The following is an 18,221-nucleotide window of genomic DNA, read 5'->3' on the forward strand; positions in this document are numbered from 1 at the left end:
CCAGCTTCGGCAGTTGTAAACACTGCAGTTGCCTTCGCTCGGAAGCCGAGATCGTTGTACAACAGGCTTGTACAGTAAGTTTTTCTATATGCGAACTTCCAAGCTGTGAACTTTCAAAGATGCGAACATTCATGCGCATGTCCAATCGCGTAAGTTAGTTCATGTGTCTAGTGTACATTGTCATCCTCTACAAGGTGGTTATGCTTTTGTGTATGTAGAGGACAGTTTCTTTATTGCAAGCCCAGGATGTCCGGAAGCAAGCCTAAGAGCAATGATAATGATGGAAAATACTGTATTTATCGGCGTATAACACACACTTTTCTCCCCTTAAAATAAGGGGAAAACCCTGTGTGCGTATTATACGTCGATTATAGGCTGCCACAGAGGGGAAGGAGGGGACAAGCGCCGCCGAAATAAACAGGGCCGGATCGCCTGTGTGCTCGGCTCACAGTCATGTCCAGTCCCGCGCCTGGACAGCTCCTAGCATTGAACTGGCGTTATGTTCATCATAGGATCCGGGCCAAGGCGCGGGACTGGGCATGACACCGAGCCGAGTACACAGGAGATCCGGCTCTGTGTATTTCGGCAATGGCAAGGCTGCAGATGGACACTGATCAGGCTGCAGTGAGGAGCAAGGCTGCAGATGTGCAATGATCAGGCTGCAGGGAGGAGCAAGGACGCAGATGGGCATTGATCAGGCTGCAGTGAGGAGCAAGGCTGCAGATGTGCAATGATGGGCAAGGCTGCAGATGGGCACTGATCAGGCTGCAGTGAGGAGCAAGGCTGCAGATGGGCACTGATCAGGCTGCAGTGAGGAGCAAGGCTGCAGATGGGCACTGATTAGGCTGCAGTGAGGAGCAAGGTTGCAGATGGGCACTGATCAGGCTACAGTGAGGAGCAAGGCTGCAGATGGGCACTGATCAGGCTACAGTGAGGAGCAAGGCTGCAGATGGGCACTGATCAGGCTACAGTGAGGAGCAAAGGCTGCAGATGGGCACTGATTAGGCTGCAGTGAGGAGCAAGGCTGCAGATGGGCACTGATCAGGCTGCAATGATGGGCAATGGCAAGGCTGCAGATGGACACTGATTAGGCTGCAATTATGGGCAGTGGCGAGGCTGCAGCTAGGCACTGATCAGGCTACAATGATGAGCAATGGCAAGGCTGCAGATGGGCACTGATCATGCTGCTATGGTGAGCAATGGCGAGGCTGCAGATGGGCACTGATCAGGCTTCATTAATAGGCAATGGCGAGGCTGCAGATGGTCCACTGATCAGGCTGCAATGATGGGGAATGATGAGGCTGCAGATGGACACTGATCAGGCTTCATTAATGGGCATTGGCGAGGCTGCAGATGGGCATTGACCCTTATATTGCTTCAAAATTCTTTATTTAAAATTTAAGTTTTTTTCCTGAAACTTCTCTCTTAAAATTAAGGTGCGTGTTATACATCGATTACTACGGTAAGTGAGGCAAAAAGATGGTAGACATCATTCATTCTTTTAGCCTGAATCCTTCAACTATCAGCACAATTCTAAAGAATAAGGGCAAGGTCATTGAACATGTCAAGTCTTCTGTGCTTGTTATGTCGAAGCATGAAGGAGATGGAGAAACGTCTCTGTGTTTGGATACAGGATCAGCATAGAGTCCTGCTCAACTTAATGCTGATTCAAGAGAAAGGTAAAAGCCTTTATTAAGAATCGAAGACACACTGCAAAGAATCAGAGGGTGCATTTTTTAATGCCAGCCATGGTTGGTTTCGTTGATTCAAGAGTCAACCTTTGTAAAAGTAAGTGGCGAGGCAGTGAGTGCAGATACGTTAGCTGCCCAGGAATTTCCTGAAACTCTTCAATAAATTTTTGGTGAAGGGGTGTATTTACCTGAGAGGGTTTTTAATGTGAATGAGACAGGACTGTACTTGAAGTGTATGCCAGACCGAAGTTACATCAGTAAAAACGAAAAGTTGATGCCAGGCTATAAAGCAGCAAAGGATAGGCTAACTATATTTGGTGGCAATACTTCTGGCAATGTGAACATGAAGCCTCTTAGTTTATCAAAGAACCCAAGACCCCTTAAAACATAGCCAAGGGCTCACGGCCTGTGTGGAAGATTAACCTTATCCTGGGTTACATAGGCCATTTTTCAGTACTGGTTTTCCACCACTTTATCCCGGGGGTAGAGAGATATTGTTTGAAGAAGGACCTCCTATTCAACAATCTTTTGCTGCTCTGTGCCACCCCCAATTCATGGACAACTTTCATCCCAAAGACTAAGTAGTGCATCTGCCACTGAATACTACGTCGCTCTTCCAACCTATGTACCAGGGATTTATAGCATTTTCAAGAAATATGTCGCACTTCATTAGGCAGCAAAGGCGAGTGACGAATCAGGAACAACTGTTCCCATTTTCGAAAGACAATAACATCTACAAGGCCATTTATAAAACATTGCCTTTGCTTGTCATGAGGTTGCGGCAGTTTGTTCACGCCTTTCATGAATTTGAGAAGGTGGATCCGGAGTCTCAAGAGGTCTTCAGCAAGTTAGAAGCTGGAGCTAGATATTTTTATCTATAGGCCAAATGTTTCTAACACTATTTTATCTTTAGATCAAAAATTAGGGAATGTTTACATTCACCCTGTGGAAGGCAACATAAAGAAACTGACATTTCACACATTTTAAAAACATTATTGATGTTTTGTTACATACTGAGACATGCACACAGTAAACATTTTATAAATGGACCCAAAGTGTCAGGGGCTTTCTTTGTGTAAATACAATGAATTTTGAGTACATTTTAGTTAAATTAGTTTTGGTGTTGCTTGTAATTGCACAATTGACAAAAGCTCCTAGCTTTAATGTTATTACAGTATTTTCTTCTAAAAACAAAACGTTCCCCATTTCCCTGCTAAAGAAAACCATGTAATAAATCAGACAAACAAATTGCATGTATTACTTTGTTTTTACCAGGTAGTACTGGAATGGGACTCTACTCAGAACATCTCTTCTGTTTGTGAAGACCTTGTGGCAAACGTTGGAAATCTCAGTAAAGAAATGTTCAGACTTTGTGATATGTTACATAAGGTTAGTCTCTACCCTGGTGTGTGTTTAGTTTCTCCTCACAAATTAGGTGAAGCTATTCACTCTTCACAATAAAGCAAGATTTATGCAGGATATGTGTAAATGTGACAGAGAGAAGGTGGGATTGTTGGGTCTAAGGTGGGAGTATCAGCACTATTTTGTTAGCACCAAATCATTCACTTCCCAATCAACAACACTGTGACAAGCTCTTGTCAAGAAGGATCATCTTGAAGACTTGTCTGGAAGGGAAAAAAAAGTGAAAGAATGAGATTCATTAAATTGAGCAGCGGTGTCACAAAGGAATCTGTTACTGAATGATGCCATGTGGACCTTAATTATTGAGAAAACCTTAAAACACTGTATCCTACAACTGTCTAATAGAAATTAGTATAAAACTACATTGGGGGAAGGGATATATGTAGATAATAAATATTGGACTGCAATTAAGACATGTATGACCTTTCGGTAAAGAAAATAAATAGTAGAAATAGCAGTGCAGAATGTTTTAACTAAGCCCACACAAGCTGTAACGGAAGAAGTTTTCATCTTTCTTAGGAAATGTAAACTGCAAAGCTAAACTTCCAAAAATAATATAACTTGGGAATCTAGCTTATATACTCAGTTGATTCATAGACTTGCTCCCTGGCTGTGCTTGAATTGTGAACACTGTGTACAGGTTCTGCATGCATTCATTTGGCTATATTAGCTGTGAACTAGGGAGTGTTAAAAAAAATAGTTCTGCATGATATCTTTCCTAAGAATCTGTAGAACAGGCTGAATTATTGGAGTTGAGAAAATGGGGAAAAAGCAAAAAATGTTAGATTGTAATAATATACCGTATTTCTCGGCGTATAACACGCACCCCAAGTGTAGGAGGGAATTTAAACCACTCTATACCAGGCACTTCGACACCTTCCTGCCCAAGCCAATTTTCAGCTTTCAGCACTGTCGCAGTTTGAATGACAATTGCGCGGTCATGCTACACTGTACCCAAACAAATTTTTTTATAATTTTGTTCCCACAAATAGAGCTTTATTTTGGTAGTATTTAATCACCTCTGCGATTTTTTTTTTTTTTTTTTTTTGCGCAACAAATAAAGTCTGAAAATTAAAAAAAAACAAGTTTTTCTTTGTTTGTTACATTTTTTTGTAAATAAGTATGTTTTCTTCTTCAATGACGGGCACTGATATGGCTGCACTAATGGGCACTGATGAGGTGGCACCATTGAGGTGGCACGGACGGGCACTGATAGGTGGCACTGGTATGCGGCACTGATGGGCACTCGTAGGTGGCACTTATGGGCACTCGTAGGCGGCACTGATGGGTACTTGTGGGTGGCACTGATAGATGGGCACTGATGACACTGATGAGTGGCATTGCTGGGCATCCCTGTTTTGTAATGTGCCACAGAGGTGCCAGTCAGTGCCCATTTGTGGGCACTGATTGGCATATTTTGGGCATGTTTTTTTACATGTGGATGGCCATGGGGGATGTACCTGGCCATCCACATGCTGGGGGCTTCCCTGGTGGTCTAGTGTGGGCATCTGAGGGGGGCTGCGCTGATAAACAATCAGCGCAGACCCTCCTCTGTCAGGAGGGCCGATAATCGGCTCTCCTCTACTAGCGTCTTTCAGACGCGAGTGAGGAAGAGCCAATCAATGGCTCTTCCTATTTACATCGTGATCAGCCGTGATTGGACATGGCTGATCACGTGGTAGTGAGCCGCCGCCAGAGGCTCTTCACCGAGATCGGTGTATTGGTGTGTCAGACTGATGGGCACACGGCAGCTGTTATCCTGAAGGACGTCATATGACGCCCAGTCAGGATAACTGAACCAACGCCTGGTCGTCATTCTGCTATAGGCCAGGCGGGAAGTGGTTGAGGAAAAAAACTTTTAGGAGGGAAGTATAAGGGAAAAAAACTTACATTTAAATGCCTATCAATGCAGCCTTATCAGTGTCCATCTGCAGCCTTGTCCATCATTGCAGAATGATCAGTGTCCATCTGCAGCCTTGCCCAGTGTCATTTGCAGTATGATCGTTAAAAATTATGGCCGCCGAGATAGACAGAGCCAGATGTCCTGTTTACTTTGCTCCTCTTGGCTCCTCTTGCAGTCCTGCCCCTTGGCCCGGCTCCTATGATGGACATAACGCAGGTCCAATGGCGGGACTGCGAGTGGAGCGGAGCCTAGCTGAGTACACAGTACACTCGGCTATGCGGCGCTCGCTCCTCTTCCCCTCACAGACAGTGGGGATCGGCGTATAACACGCACCCGCGATTTTCCCCTGATTTTAAGGGGAAAAAAGTGTGTGTTATATGCCGATAAATACGGTATATACAGTACACACGTATATTGTGTGTGTTTTATAGGAAACAGTTGACAAATTAAAAAAAAATTCCAGCATCACCATTGTGGGCATGCTGGGAAAATGCCGAAGCAACATGCATGATTCACATATTTTAGGGAGTCGTTACAATTAACCACTTCAGCCCCAGAAGGATTTACCCCCTTAATGACCAGGCCATTTTTTGTGATTCGACACTGCGTCACTTTAACTGACAATTGCGCAATCGTGTGATGTTGTACCCAAACAAAATTGATGTCCTTTATTTTTCCATGAATAGCTTTTTTTTGGTGATATTTTATCATCTCTGTGGTTTTTATTTTTTGCGCTATAAGCAAAAAGCACAATTTTGAAAATAAAAAGACATTATTTTTTACTTTCTGCTATAATAGATATCCAAAAAAATAAAATAAAAAAATATATTCATCAATTTAGGCCAATATTTATTCTTCTACATATTTTTGGTATAAAAATCGCAATAAGCGTATATTGATTGTTTTGCGCAAAAGTTATAGCGTCTACAAAATAGGGGATAGATTCTTGGGCTTATTTAAAAAAAAAAAAAAAAAAAAAAAAAAGAATTTTTACTGGTAATGCCAACAATTTGCAATTTTTATTGGGATTGCGGCAGACAAATGTGACCCCAAGTGACATTTTGGGAACCAATGACATTATTTACAGTGATCAGTGCTAAAAAAAAAAAAAAAAATGCACTGATCTATGTATAAATTGACACTGGCAGGGAAGGGGTTAACACTAGTTGGCGATCAAGGGGTTAATAACTGTGTTCTAACTGTGTGGGGGATGGGCTCACTGGGACAATGCAAAAATCGCTGTTCCTGATCACTAGGAACAGCAGATCTCTGTTGTCCCTTGTCAGAAAATAGATCTGCCTTGTTTACGTTCTGCCTCTCTGTGAAACAATCGCGGGTGGCCGGTGGACATCTTGTCCGCCAAACCCTAGCACACGGCCACACTCTCTATTGCATGAAATGACATACAGGTACGTCGTTTTGCGCAATAGAGCTGAACTGCCGCAGTATATGTATGTAGCTGGTCAGCAAGTGGTTAATAAAAGTATGGCTCTTGTCCTTTAACCAGTTGCCGACCGCCGCACGACGATGTACGTCGGCAGAATGGCACGGGCAGGCAAAAGGACTTACAGGTACGTCCTTGCCTGCCCGCGGGTGGGGGGTCCGATCGGACCCCAACCCCCCCCCCGTGCCTGCGGCGGTCGGATTCAGGTCAGGGGCGATCAAAGGTGAGGGGGGAGGCCACTCTTTCATGGCTCCCCCCTCTCGATCGCTCCTGGCGAATGAGATGCTTCCTCGGCTCCTCGACTTACAGGTACGTCCTTGCCTGCCTGCGGGTGGGGGGGTCCGACCGGACCCCAACACCCCCCCCACCCCCCCCCCCCCGGTGCCTGCGGCGGTCGGATTCAGGTCAGGGGCGATCAAAGGTGAGGGGGAGGCCACTCATTCATGGCTCCCCCCTCACAAGCGCTCCTGGCGAATGAGATGCTTCCTCGGCTTCTGTAATGTAAACAGAAGCGGGGGAAGTGATGTCACCTCTCCTCGGGCCGGTCTTTTTGTTCCGGCGCCGAGGAGAGAAGACATCCAAGTAAGTTTGGACCAACACTAAACTAACAGTAGAACATGCAGGCACACTTGTCACCCCCCAGTCACCCCCTGATCACCCCCCTGTACCCCCTGTCACACTGACACCAAAAGCAGTTTTTTTGTTTTTCTGATTGCATTGGTGTCAGTTTGTGACAGTTATAAGTGTTAGGGCAGTTAGAGTTAGCCCCCTTTAGGTCTGGGGTACCCCCCTTTAGGTATAGGGTACCCCCCTAACCCCCCCTAATAAAGTTTTAACCCTGTGATCACCCCCCATCGCCAGTGTCACTAAGCAATCGTTTTTCTGATCGCTGTATTAGTGACACATATGACGCTAGTTAGGGAGGTAAGTATATAGGTTCGCAGTCAGTGTTTTATAGCGACAGGGACCCCTATATACAACCTACTAAAGGTTATAACCCCCTGATTGCCCCCTAGTTAACCCTTTCACCAGTGATCGCCATAATTGTTACGGGTGACGCTGGTTAGTTAGTTTTTTATAGTTTATTATAGTTTTAGGGCACCCGCCGTTTATTACCTTTATAAAGGTTTAACCCCCTGATTGCCCGGCTGTGATAGAAGTTAAGTTTTTAGGGTCAGATAAGGACTGCGTCGCCCCAGGCAGCGTCAGTACCGCTAAAACCCACGCACGCAGCATACATCTCCCTTAGTGCTATAGTATCTGAACGGATCGATATCTGATCCGATCAGATCTATGCTCCCCAGCAGTTTAGGGTCCCCCAAAAAAAGCAGTGTTAGCGGTATCAGCCCAGATACCTGCTAGCACCTGCGTTTTGCCCCCCTGCCTAGCCCACCCAAGTGCAGTATCGATCGATCACTGACACTTACAAAACACTAAGCACACATAACTGCAACGTTCGCAGTCAGGCCTGATCCCTGCGATCGCTAACAGTTTTTTGGTAGTGTTTTGATACAGTCGCTGACAGTCAGGTGCTTTTTTGCCTGTGAGTCTCACTAGTGTACCCCTAAATTTAGAGCCCAAAATGGCAAATCGAAGGTACACTAGTGACGAGGCCTACACGTTTCTGAGCATGACAGTGAAGAGGAAGTCACTCATCTGTCAGATTCAGGCTCAGAATACGATCCTGTAGACGAAAGCGGCTCCATGACAGATAGCTCTGACGACAGAGTTGTGGTCCCTGCTAAGGTCAGGCGTACCAGACTCCGAACTACTTCTTCTGTCCTTGAAGTGCAAGAACCACAGGTCCCTCGTATGGAGCAGAGAAATACTAGCGCCGCTATTCCTTCTGGTGAACTGGCAAGCACCAGCGGCCTTGTACACCCTGGTCGTACATCCAGCACTGCAGTATCACGTGGTGACGTGGCAAGTCCCATAAGTGCAGTTCAAGCTGGTGAGGTGGCAAGCACTAGTAGTGTCGCCGCTGCCACCAAGAAGACGAACACAGGCCCGTCGTGCCCATAGTGCCCTTCCTGCTGCATTCGCCAATCCGAATTGGGAACCCACCACTTCTGCAGGTCCCGTACTTCCCCCATTCACTGGCCAACCCGGAATTCAGGTGGAAACAGTTGATTTTACGCCACTGGATTTTTATTCACTGTTTTTCACCGAAGATCTCTATAAATCTATTGTGGACCAAAGCAATTTATACGCTGGTCAACACATCGTTGCTAATCCCCAGTCCTCCCTTGCCAGAGATTGGAGACCAATTACGGTCTCCGAATTTAAGATCTTTCTGGGCCTTTCCCTCAACATGAGCATAAATAAAAAGAGTGAGTTGCTGTCATATTGGTCCACTGACCCAAGTTACCATATGCCCGTGTTCTCTGCTTCCATGGCCAGGGCACGATATGAGCAGATTTTGCAGTTCATGCACTTCAATGACAATGAACTCTGTCGTCCTCGTGGAGACCCTGAATACGATCAGCTCTACAAAATTCGGCCCCTCGTAAACCACTTCAACCAGCGTTTTGCAGACTTGTTTACTCAGATATGGGGTCAAGATGTATAAGCTCTGTGACAGGGCCACAGGCTATACATGTAGATTTATGGTTTACGAGGGCAAAGATAGTCACGTAGAGCCGACAAACTGCCCTTACTACATAGGAAGCGCTGGCAAGATAGTGTGGGACTTGGTGTCATCCTTATTCGGAAAGGGGTACCATTTATATGTGGACAATTATTACACGAGCGTGCCACTTTTTAGTCACCTTTTTGATCATCAAATTGGAGCATGTGGCACCGTGCGACCTAATCGCCGGGGCTTTCCCCAGCGGCTTGCAGATTCCCGTCTTAGGCTGGGGGAGAGAGCCTGCTTGCAGTGTAATAATTTGCTCACTATGAAGTGGAGGGACAATAAGAAAGTTTTCGTTCTTACCTCCCTTCGTGCAGACACGACGGTCCAAATTACTACGGCGACTGGTGTTGTGGAGAAACCCCTCTGTGTCCACGAATATAACCTTAACATGGGAGGGGTGGACCTCAACGACTAGTTGTTGGCGCCGTACCTAGTTGCCCGTAAGGCCAGACGCTGGTACAAAAAAGTGTCTGTATACTTATTTCAATTGGCTTTGCTCATACAGAGCTTCAGGACAGACTGGATCCTTCCTTAAATTCCAGGAAGAGATCGTCAGAGCCCTTCTGTATCCAGACGGTGCTCCACCTCACCTTCCCAAACCAGATGCAGTAAGCCGGCTGCATGGGAGGCATTTTCCTTATGTCCTTCCGAGAAACCTACCCAATGAGCCCCCCAAAGAAAATGTCGTGTCTGCAGAAAGCGCGGATATAGGCGTGACACCCGGTATTATTGTCCCTCCTGTCCTGGCAATCCTGGTCTTTGCATTGGTGAATGTTTTGAGCGCTACCATACACTAGTTGAGTTTTAGCGTAGGGTACAGCATTGCACAGACTTGGACACACTTTCACAGGGTCTCCCAAGATGCCATTGCATTTTGAGAGACCCAAACATGGAACCGTTACAGTTTTAAAAGTTACAGTTATAAAAAAAAAAGTAAAAAAAAAAAAAAAAAAATACACAAAAAAATATAAAATAAAAAAAACAAAAATAGTTGTCGTTTTATTGTTCTCTCTCTCTTTTCTCTCTATTGTTCTGCTCTTTTTTTTACTGTATTCTATTCTGCAATGTTTTATTGTTATTATTTATCACGTTTGCTTTTCAGGTATGTAATTTTTTTTTATAGTTTACTGTGTTTTAACCATTTTTTTGTTTTCAGGTACACCATTCAGCTGCAGCGCGGATTTATTTATCTTGACAGCAACAGCGTTTGCTCCCACGATACATAAAGCCGTGACTCCAGCGCTGTCGGAGGTGATTTCACCACCACAGTTACATACTTCAGCATATATGCCGAAGCGTGGGGGCAGCAGTGGGTGGAGGAGCGATTTGCTCCTGCCTTTTGTGGGAGGATGCCCCCATGCTTCGACATATATATATTTTAGGTAGGCACATGTTGCATTAAATGTTTTATTTTTTACTATGTTTTTTTTTGTATTTGCTTTGCAGGTATGGTAAGTATTACTGTTATACTGTAATGTTACTTTGTTTTTTTGTTAACCATAATTTGCTTAGCAGGTACGCCATTCAGTTGCAGCGCGGATTTATTTATCTTGACAGCAACAGCATTTGCTCCCACGATACATAAAGTAGTGACTCCAGCGCTGTCGGAGGTGATTTCACCACCACAGTTACATACTTCAGCGTATATGCCGAAGCCTGGGGGCAGCAGTGGGTGGAGGAGCAATTTGCACCTGCCTTTTGCGGGAGGATGCCCCCATGCTTCGGCATATATAAACGTTGCATGTATGTCCATCATTAGAAGTGGGTGGACGAAGGGAGGTATTCTAATGGTGGGCATACCCACCGATCAATATCTTTTTTTCGTTCAGCCCACAGGCTGCATGAAAAAAAAGTTTACAATATATGCCCAACAAGGACCAGCAACGTACTGGTATGTTGCTGGACTTTGAGTGGTTATACCAGAATGATGCCTGCAGGTTTAGGTATCATCTTGGTATCATTCTTTTCAGCCAGCGGTCGGCTTTCATGTAAAAGCAATCCTAGTGGCTAATTAACCTCTAGACTGCTTTTACAAGCAGTGGGAGGGAATCCCCCCCCCACCGTCTTCCATGTTTTTCTCTGGCCCTCCTGTCCCAACAGGGAACCTGAAAATGCAGCCGGTGATTCAGCCAGCTTACCATAGAGCTGATCAGAGACCAGAATGGCTCCAAACATCTCTGTGGCCTAAGAAACTGGAAGCTACGAGCATTTCATGACTTAGATTTCGCCGGATGTAAACAGCGCCATTGGGAAAGCATTTTATCACACCAATCTTGGTGTGGTCAGATGCTTTGAGGGCAGAGGAGAGATCTAGGGTCTAATAGACCCCAATTTTTTTCAAAAAAAAGAGTACCTGTCACTACCTATTGCTATCATAGGGGATATTTACATTCCCTGAGATAACAATAAAAATGATTAAAAAAAAAAATGAAAGGAACAGTTTATTATTTTTTTGCTTTTTTATCTTATTTTTAAAGGGGAAAAAAAAAGCACCCCTGTCCCCCCCTGCTCTCGCGCTAAGGTGAACGCAAGCATCGGTCTGGCGTCAAATGTAAACAGCAATTGCACCATGCATGTGAGGTATCACTGCAAAGGTCAGATTGAGGGCAGTAATTTTAGCAGTAGACCACCTCTGTAAATCTAAGGTGGTAACCTGTAAAGGCTTTTAAAAATGTATTTATTTTGTTGCCACTGCACGTTTGTGCGCAATTTTAAAGCATGTCATGTTTGGTATCCATGTACTCGGCCTAAGATCATCTTTTTTATTTCATCAAACATTTGGGCAATATAGTGTATTTTAGTGCATTAAAATTTTAAAAAGTGTGTTTTTTTTTTTCCCAAAAAAATGCGTTTGAAAAATCGCTGCGCAAATACTGTGTGAAAAAAAAAAAATGAAACACCCACCATTTTAATCTGTAGGGCATTTGCTTTAAAAAAATATATAATGTTTCGGGGTTCAAAGTAATTTTCTTGCAAAAAAAAATAATTTTTTCATGTAAACAAAAAGTGTCAGAAAGGGCTTTGTCTTCAAGTGGTTAGAAGAGTGGGTGATGTGTGACATAAGCTTCTAAATGTTGTGCATAAAATGCGAGGACAGTTCAAAACCCCCCCAAATGACCCCATTTTGGAAAATAGACACCCCAAGCTATTTGCTGAGAGGCATGTCAAGTCCATGGAATATTTTATATTGTGACACAAGTTGCGGGAAAAAGACAATTTTTTTTTTTTTTTTTTTTTTTTTTTTTTGCACAAAGTTGTCACTAAATGATATATTGCTCAAACATGCCATGGGAATATGTGAAATTACACCCCAAAATACATTCTGTTGCTTCTCCTGAGTACGGGGATACCACATGTGTGAGACTTTTTGGGAGCCTAGCCACGTACGGGACCCGAAAACCAAGCACCGCCTTCAGGCTTTCTAAGGGCGTAAATTTTTGATTTCACTCTTCACTGCCTATCACAGTTTCGGAGGCCGTGGAATGCCCAGATGGCACAAACCCCCCCCCCCAAATGACCCCATTTTGGAAAATAGACACCCCAAGCTATTTGCTGAGGGGTATAGTGAGTATTTTGCAGACCTCACTTTTAGTCACAAACTTTTGAAAATTGAAAAAAGAAAAAAAAAAAATACATTTTTCTTGTCTTTCTTCATTTTCAAAAACAAATGAGACCTGCAAAATACCATGCCTCTCAGCAAATAGCTTGGGGTGTCTACTTTCCAAAATGGCGTCAATTTGGGGGGGTTTGTGCTATCTTGGCATTTTATGGGTTTCGAAACTGTGATAGGTAGTGAGGAGTATCAAACTGAGAAGAGGAAGTACAGGGATTATAGCGGTGCCAGAACATACACGTTACACTAAGATAAAAACCAAAAATATTTTCTTGACAAAAAATTCTTAAAAAATATCACAAAAACAGGGTGTCAATCATAAACGGATGTGTTTAAAAACAATTATGTAGTGAAATTTGTTACGAGACTTGGCCTTGAAGGTGTAGCGGCCAGTTCCGTAGGTAGGTATTTAGATGTCCGACATGTTTCGCCAGTGATGGCTTCCTCAGGGACAGAAGTTTGTTACCTATAACGCTACAATTCAATCTGTAGGTCACCAGGGACAGGCGCAGGGCACCCGCAGCAAAGCCTCAGACATAGACTACCATAGGTAGCTGCAGGGGGCAGATGGAAGGACCTGGCAGAAAATATAAAGTTGCAATGGACAGATAGTATGCAGGACACCGATAAACGATTAATTCAGGGTATCGCAGATGTCATAAATCGCATAATGGGTATGGCACTTGTTAGATTTAGTGCAGTGGTTTAAACAGACAGCTGGTGTGGAAATTGCAGCAGATTATATCGCCCAGTGTGTCATGCAAGCCAAGAGGTAGATAGCGGAGCGGTGTCCTGTAGATCCCTAGGTAGTGAGGAGTGAAATCAAAAATTTACGCCCTTAGAAGGCCTGAAGGCGGTGATTGGATTTCGGGGCCCCGTATGAAGCTAGGCTCCCAAAAAATCCCACACATGTGGTATCCCCGTACTTAGGAGAAGCAGCAGAATATATTTTGGGGTGTAATTCCACATATGCCCATGGCATGTTTGAGCAATATATCATTTAGTGACAACTTTGTGCAAAAAAAAAACAATTTGTCACTTTCCCGCAACTTGTGTCAAAATATAAAATATTCCATGGACTCAACATGCCTCTCAGCAAATAGCTTGGGGTGTCTACTTTCCAAAATGGGGTCATTTGGGGGGTTTTGTACCATCTTGGCATTTTATGGCCTTCAAAACTGTGATAGGTAGTGAGGAGTGAAATCAAAAATTTACGCCCTTAGAAATCCTGAAGGCGGTGCTTGGTTTTCGGGGCCCCGTACGATGCTAGGCTCCCAAAAAGTCCCACACATGTGGTATCCCCATACTCGGGAGAAGCAGCTAATGTATTTTGGGGTACAATTCCACATATGCCCATGGCCTGTGTGAGCAATATATCATTTAGTGACAACTTTGTGCAAAAAAAAAATTGTCACTTTCCCGCAACTTGTGTCAAAAAATAAAATATTCCATGGACTCAACATGCCTCTCAGCAAATACCGTATTTATCGGCATATAACACGCACATTCATTTTAAGAGGGAAGTTTCTGGAAAAAACTTAAATTTTAAATAAGGAACTTTGAAGCAAAATAAGGGTCAGTGCCCATCTGCAGCCTCACCATTGCCATCAATGCAGCCTGATTAATGCCCACCTGCAGCCTCACAAGTGCCATCAATGCAGCCTTATTAGACCACATCAATGCAGCAGCCTCACCATTGCCATCAATGCAGCAGCCTCACCATTGCCATTAATGCAGCAGCCTCGCCATTGCCATCAATGCAGCAGCCTCGCCATTGCCATCTATTGACTTCCTATTACAGAGGCCGCCAAGTAAACAGGAGATTCTCACTGTATGTAATCTGACGCCCCCCCCCCCCCCCCCCCCCGTTGCCTCCGAGGCAGCTGAAATTGAAGTATTGGCGTATAACACGCACACGCTATTTGCACCCGATTTGCATGGTGAAAAACTGAGTGTTATACGCCAATAAATACAGTAGCTTGGGGTGGGGGGGTTTGTGCCATCTGGCCATTTTATGGCCTTCAAAACTGTGATAGGTAGTGAGGAGTGAAATAAAAAATTTACGCCCTTAGAAATCCTGAAGGCAGTGATTGGTTTTCGGGGCCCTGTACGCAGCTAGGCTCCCAAAAAGTCCCACACATGTGGTATCCCCGTACTCAGGAGAAGCAGCTGAATGTATTTTGGGGTGCAGTTCCACATATGCCCATGGCCTGTGTGAGCAATATATCATTTAGTGACAACTTTTTGTAATTTTTTTTTTTTTTTTTGTCATTCAATCACTTGGGACAAAAAAAATTAATATTCAATGGGCTCAACATGCCTCTCAGCAATTTCCTTGCGGTGTCTACTTTCCAAAATGGGGTCATTTGGGGAGGGGGGGGGGGTTGTACTGCCCTGCCATTTTAGCACCTCAAGAAATGACATGGGCAGTCATAAACTAAAAGCTGTGTAAATTCCAGAAAATGTACCCTAGTTTGTAGACGCTATAACTTTTGCGCAAACCAATAAATATACACTTATTGACATTTTTTTTACCAAAGACATGTGGCCGAATACATTTTGGCCTAAATGCATGACTAAAATTGAGTTTATTGGATTTTTTTTAACAAAAAGTAGAAAATATCATTTTTTTTCCCAAAATTTTTGGTCTTTTTCCGTTTATAGCGCAAAAAATAAAAACCGCAGAGGTGATCAAATATCAAAAGAAAGCTCTATTTGTGGGAAGAAAAGGACGCAAATTTTGTTTGGGTACAGCATTGCATGACCACGCAATTAGCAGTTAAAGCGATGCAGTGCCAAATTGTAAAAAGTGCTCCGGTCAGGAAGGGGGTAAATCCTTCCGGGGCTGAAGTGGTTAATACATTTTTTCTATCAGGATTTTAACTTGTTAAAAAATGATTGTCCAATTTTATTTGATGATAAAGACCTGTGCTTTAGGTGAATTTTTTACTGTTACATATCAAAGAGCCAGAAATATACATGACAAATAGAGAAGAGAAAAATTTAGAACAATCTTGGCTTCTGAGACCTGCAGTGGCTTCATTTACTGTAAGGCTTAAAATGTTCTCTAACTGCTAAATAACTTATAAATCTCAAAGATTGTCACAAAATCCATGACACCTTTTTTGTATTTCAGCAGGAGAGTTTTATGTTGACTGCAATTTGTGCCATTTTTGTTTTATTGGCAAGAGAATTGGACATTTCCACACGGAGAGTCTTGTAACAGATCAATTATGTGGATATAGAATGAGGTAGAACTGTTGGCAGGCGTGTATGGGGACAATACAGAAATTGGAAAAGTCTGAAATTTTGGGTGATGAGAATGCCAATTAGTTGTGCTGCAGTGCAAGTAGCATCCTGATAGAAGAGAGAGCAGAGAGAGGAGGTAATCAGTCTGCTGCTTTTTACTGTCCAATCACAGACTGTGGGACGGACATGACCTGTAAGTGTTGCTGAACTGCAGCAGAGAACAGTGAGGTCTCCTGCCCTGCCAGACTTTGTGGTACTGCGTGGCAGAGCTGTGTAAACGTTAAATATGTATAGAAATACAAATCTATTGTCAAGGTAAAACAGCTTCTGTTTTTTTATTTTGTTGCAACTCTTTATTTAGCTGTCTGGAATTCAGCTTTACTTTCTATACAGGGAAGTGTTGGATGTCTCAAAGAGCATATAAATAAAATTAAATGCTAATGTAGCATAGTAATTTCATCACCTAAGGACCCATTTAGTATAAACAAAAAAAAAAAAACGTGAGATTCCAGGCCCATCTTTATTGTACAGTACAGGACTCGGGCTTCTTATTCATACACCGTGAGTTATTGGCTCGTATCATCAGGTGATTGGACACTGGAATGTTTGAGGGCATGTCTCTTCTATAACCTTTACCCACTCTGAGTACTCAGTTTTGTGCTAGTTGTTTCACTAGTTTATTTTTCTTACCAGACCCCATGTTGTGGGTATGGCCTGTAGTTTTGCTTTGGCCACTGGATCTTGCGTAAGATGCTCACTTTGGCACTTGTGCAGTGCTTTCAGTTAGCCGCAAGGTGCCACAAAGGTCCGGGGTCGTGGTCCTTCGCAATGGATCCCAGTCCTCGAAGACACCCCTATTTACTTTAAAGTGTAAACTTTTCAAACTTTGTGCTAAAATTCAACCACTCAGCTCAGTCTAAGGTGGATGGCCATGTGTTACATCACACCATGGGTCACACACTTTTAACTGCACTTTCACCTAGAGCCCTAATAAGGTACCCAGGAACTTCCTCTACCTTTTTGCCAAAAGAATTTGTTACAGGATGAGTCTACACCTGGGTTACCGCAAACTCCTACTAGACAAGCAAGTTCGACTTGGTGAGTACCCAACAGGGGAATACCCTCACTTGTAGCTATGGTGGAGACCTGGTGAAAGGGAGCCAGCTCTAAACCGCCCACTGTATATCTGGTGTCACACAATGTGAGTATAAATTCCTGAACTTATTACTTGTGACACGACGCATGTCATTTATGCACTCCAGTGCCCTTGTGGGCTAATTTATGTGGGGCGTACAAAACAGTCTTTAAAGGATAACGAAAGGTAAATTGTTATTTTTTTAAAAAAAACAAACCTGTCAAACTTACCTCCTCTGTGGCGTTGGTTTTGCACAGAGTGGCCCCGATCTTCCACTTCTGGGGTCCCTCAGTGGCCCCGATCTTCCACTTCTGGGGTCCCTCAGTGGCTCCTCCTCTTCGCGAGTGGCCCATCAGAGAAGCGCTGTTCCTGGGGGCACCCGTGCGGGTGCGTTCCCGTGTCCTGCTGCTGCGTCTATTGACACAGACAGCAGGAATCGGCCCGAATCCTGTGTCATTGGATTTGATTGACAGCAGCGGGAGCCAATGGCTGCACTGCAATCAATCTATCCAATCAGACACCGGTTGGAGCTTCAGACAGGGTTCGGGTAAGTAAAATGGGGGCACTGGGAGGGCTGCTACACTAATAGGAGGTTTTTCAGCTTAATGCATAGAATACATACAACCCCTTTAAAGTGGTTGTAAACCCACTTTTTGGACTTCTACCTATAGGTAAGCCTAAAATGAGGCTCACCTATAGGTAGTGGAAATATCTCCTAAACATGCGCCGTTTAGGCGATATTTCACTTGTAGTCCACCGAAAATTCCAACGGCTCATGCGTGGGGAAGAAATAAAACTAAGTGCTGTTTCTTCCCTAGCCTGTGCCGTTAATCGCGGCTCCTGTGCGCATGCGCGGGAGTGATGTCACGCGGCTCTGGCGAATCACAGAGCCGAAATCCGTGGCCCGGAAGGAAGAGGGGCACAGAAGATGGATGCTGCCTACACAGGGGGCATCGCTGGATTCTTTTGCAGGTAAGTGGCACATAATGGGCTAGTATGCATTATGCTTTTCATTTGCAGCGAGCAAAAGAGGAAGTAAAACCAATCAGGGTTTACTTCCTCTTTAACCACTTCAATACCGGGCACATTTACCCCCTTCCTGCCCAGGCCAATTTTCAGCTTTCAGCTC

The 18,221-nt window shown here is 44.1% G+C and overlaps 1 protein-coding gene across 1 annotated transcript in view; it reads left to right on the forward strand.

Annotated features, from left to right (window-relative positions):
- ASZ1 (ankyrin repeat, SAM and basic leucine zipper domain containing 1) overlaps positions 1–18,221 on the forward strand; it is a 450,104-nt gene that overhangs the window by 355,083 nt on the left and 76,800 nt on the right. Inside the window, exon 12 of the mRNA XM_073619829.1 lies at positions 2,967–3,080. Within this exon, the coding sequence (XP_073475930.1) occupies positions 2,967–3,080 (114 nt within the window). The remainder of the gene's footprint in view (positions 1–2,966; positions 3,081–18,221) is intronic.

Source organism: Aquarana catesbeiana, linkage group LG03 (assembly GCF_042186555.1).
Source record: "Aquarana catesbeiana isolate 2022-GZ linkage group LG03, ASM4218655v1, whole genome shotgun sequence".
NCBI lineage: Eukaryota > Metazoa > Chordata > Amphibia > Anura > Ranidae > Aquarana > Aquarana catesbeiana.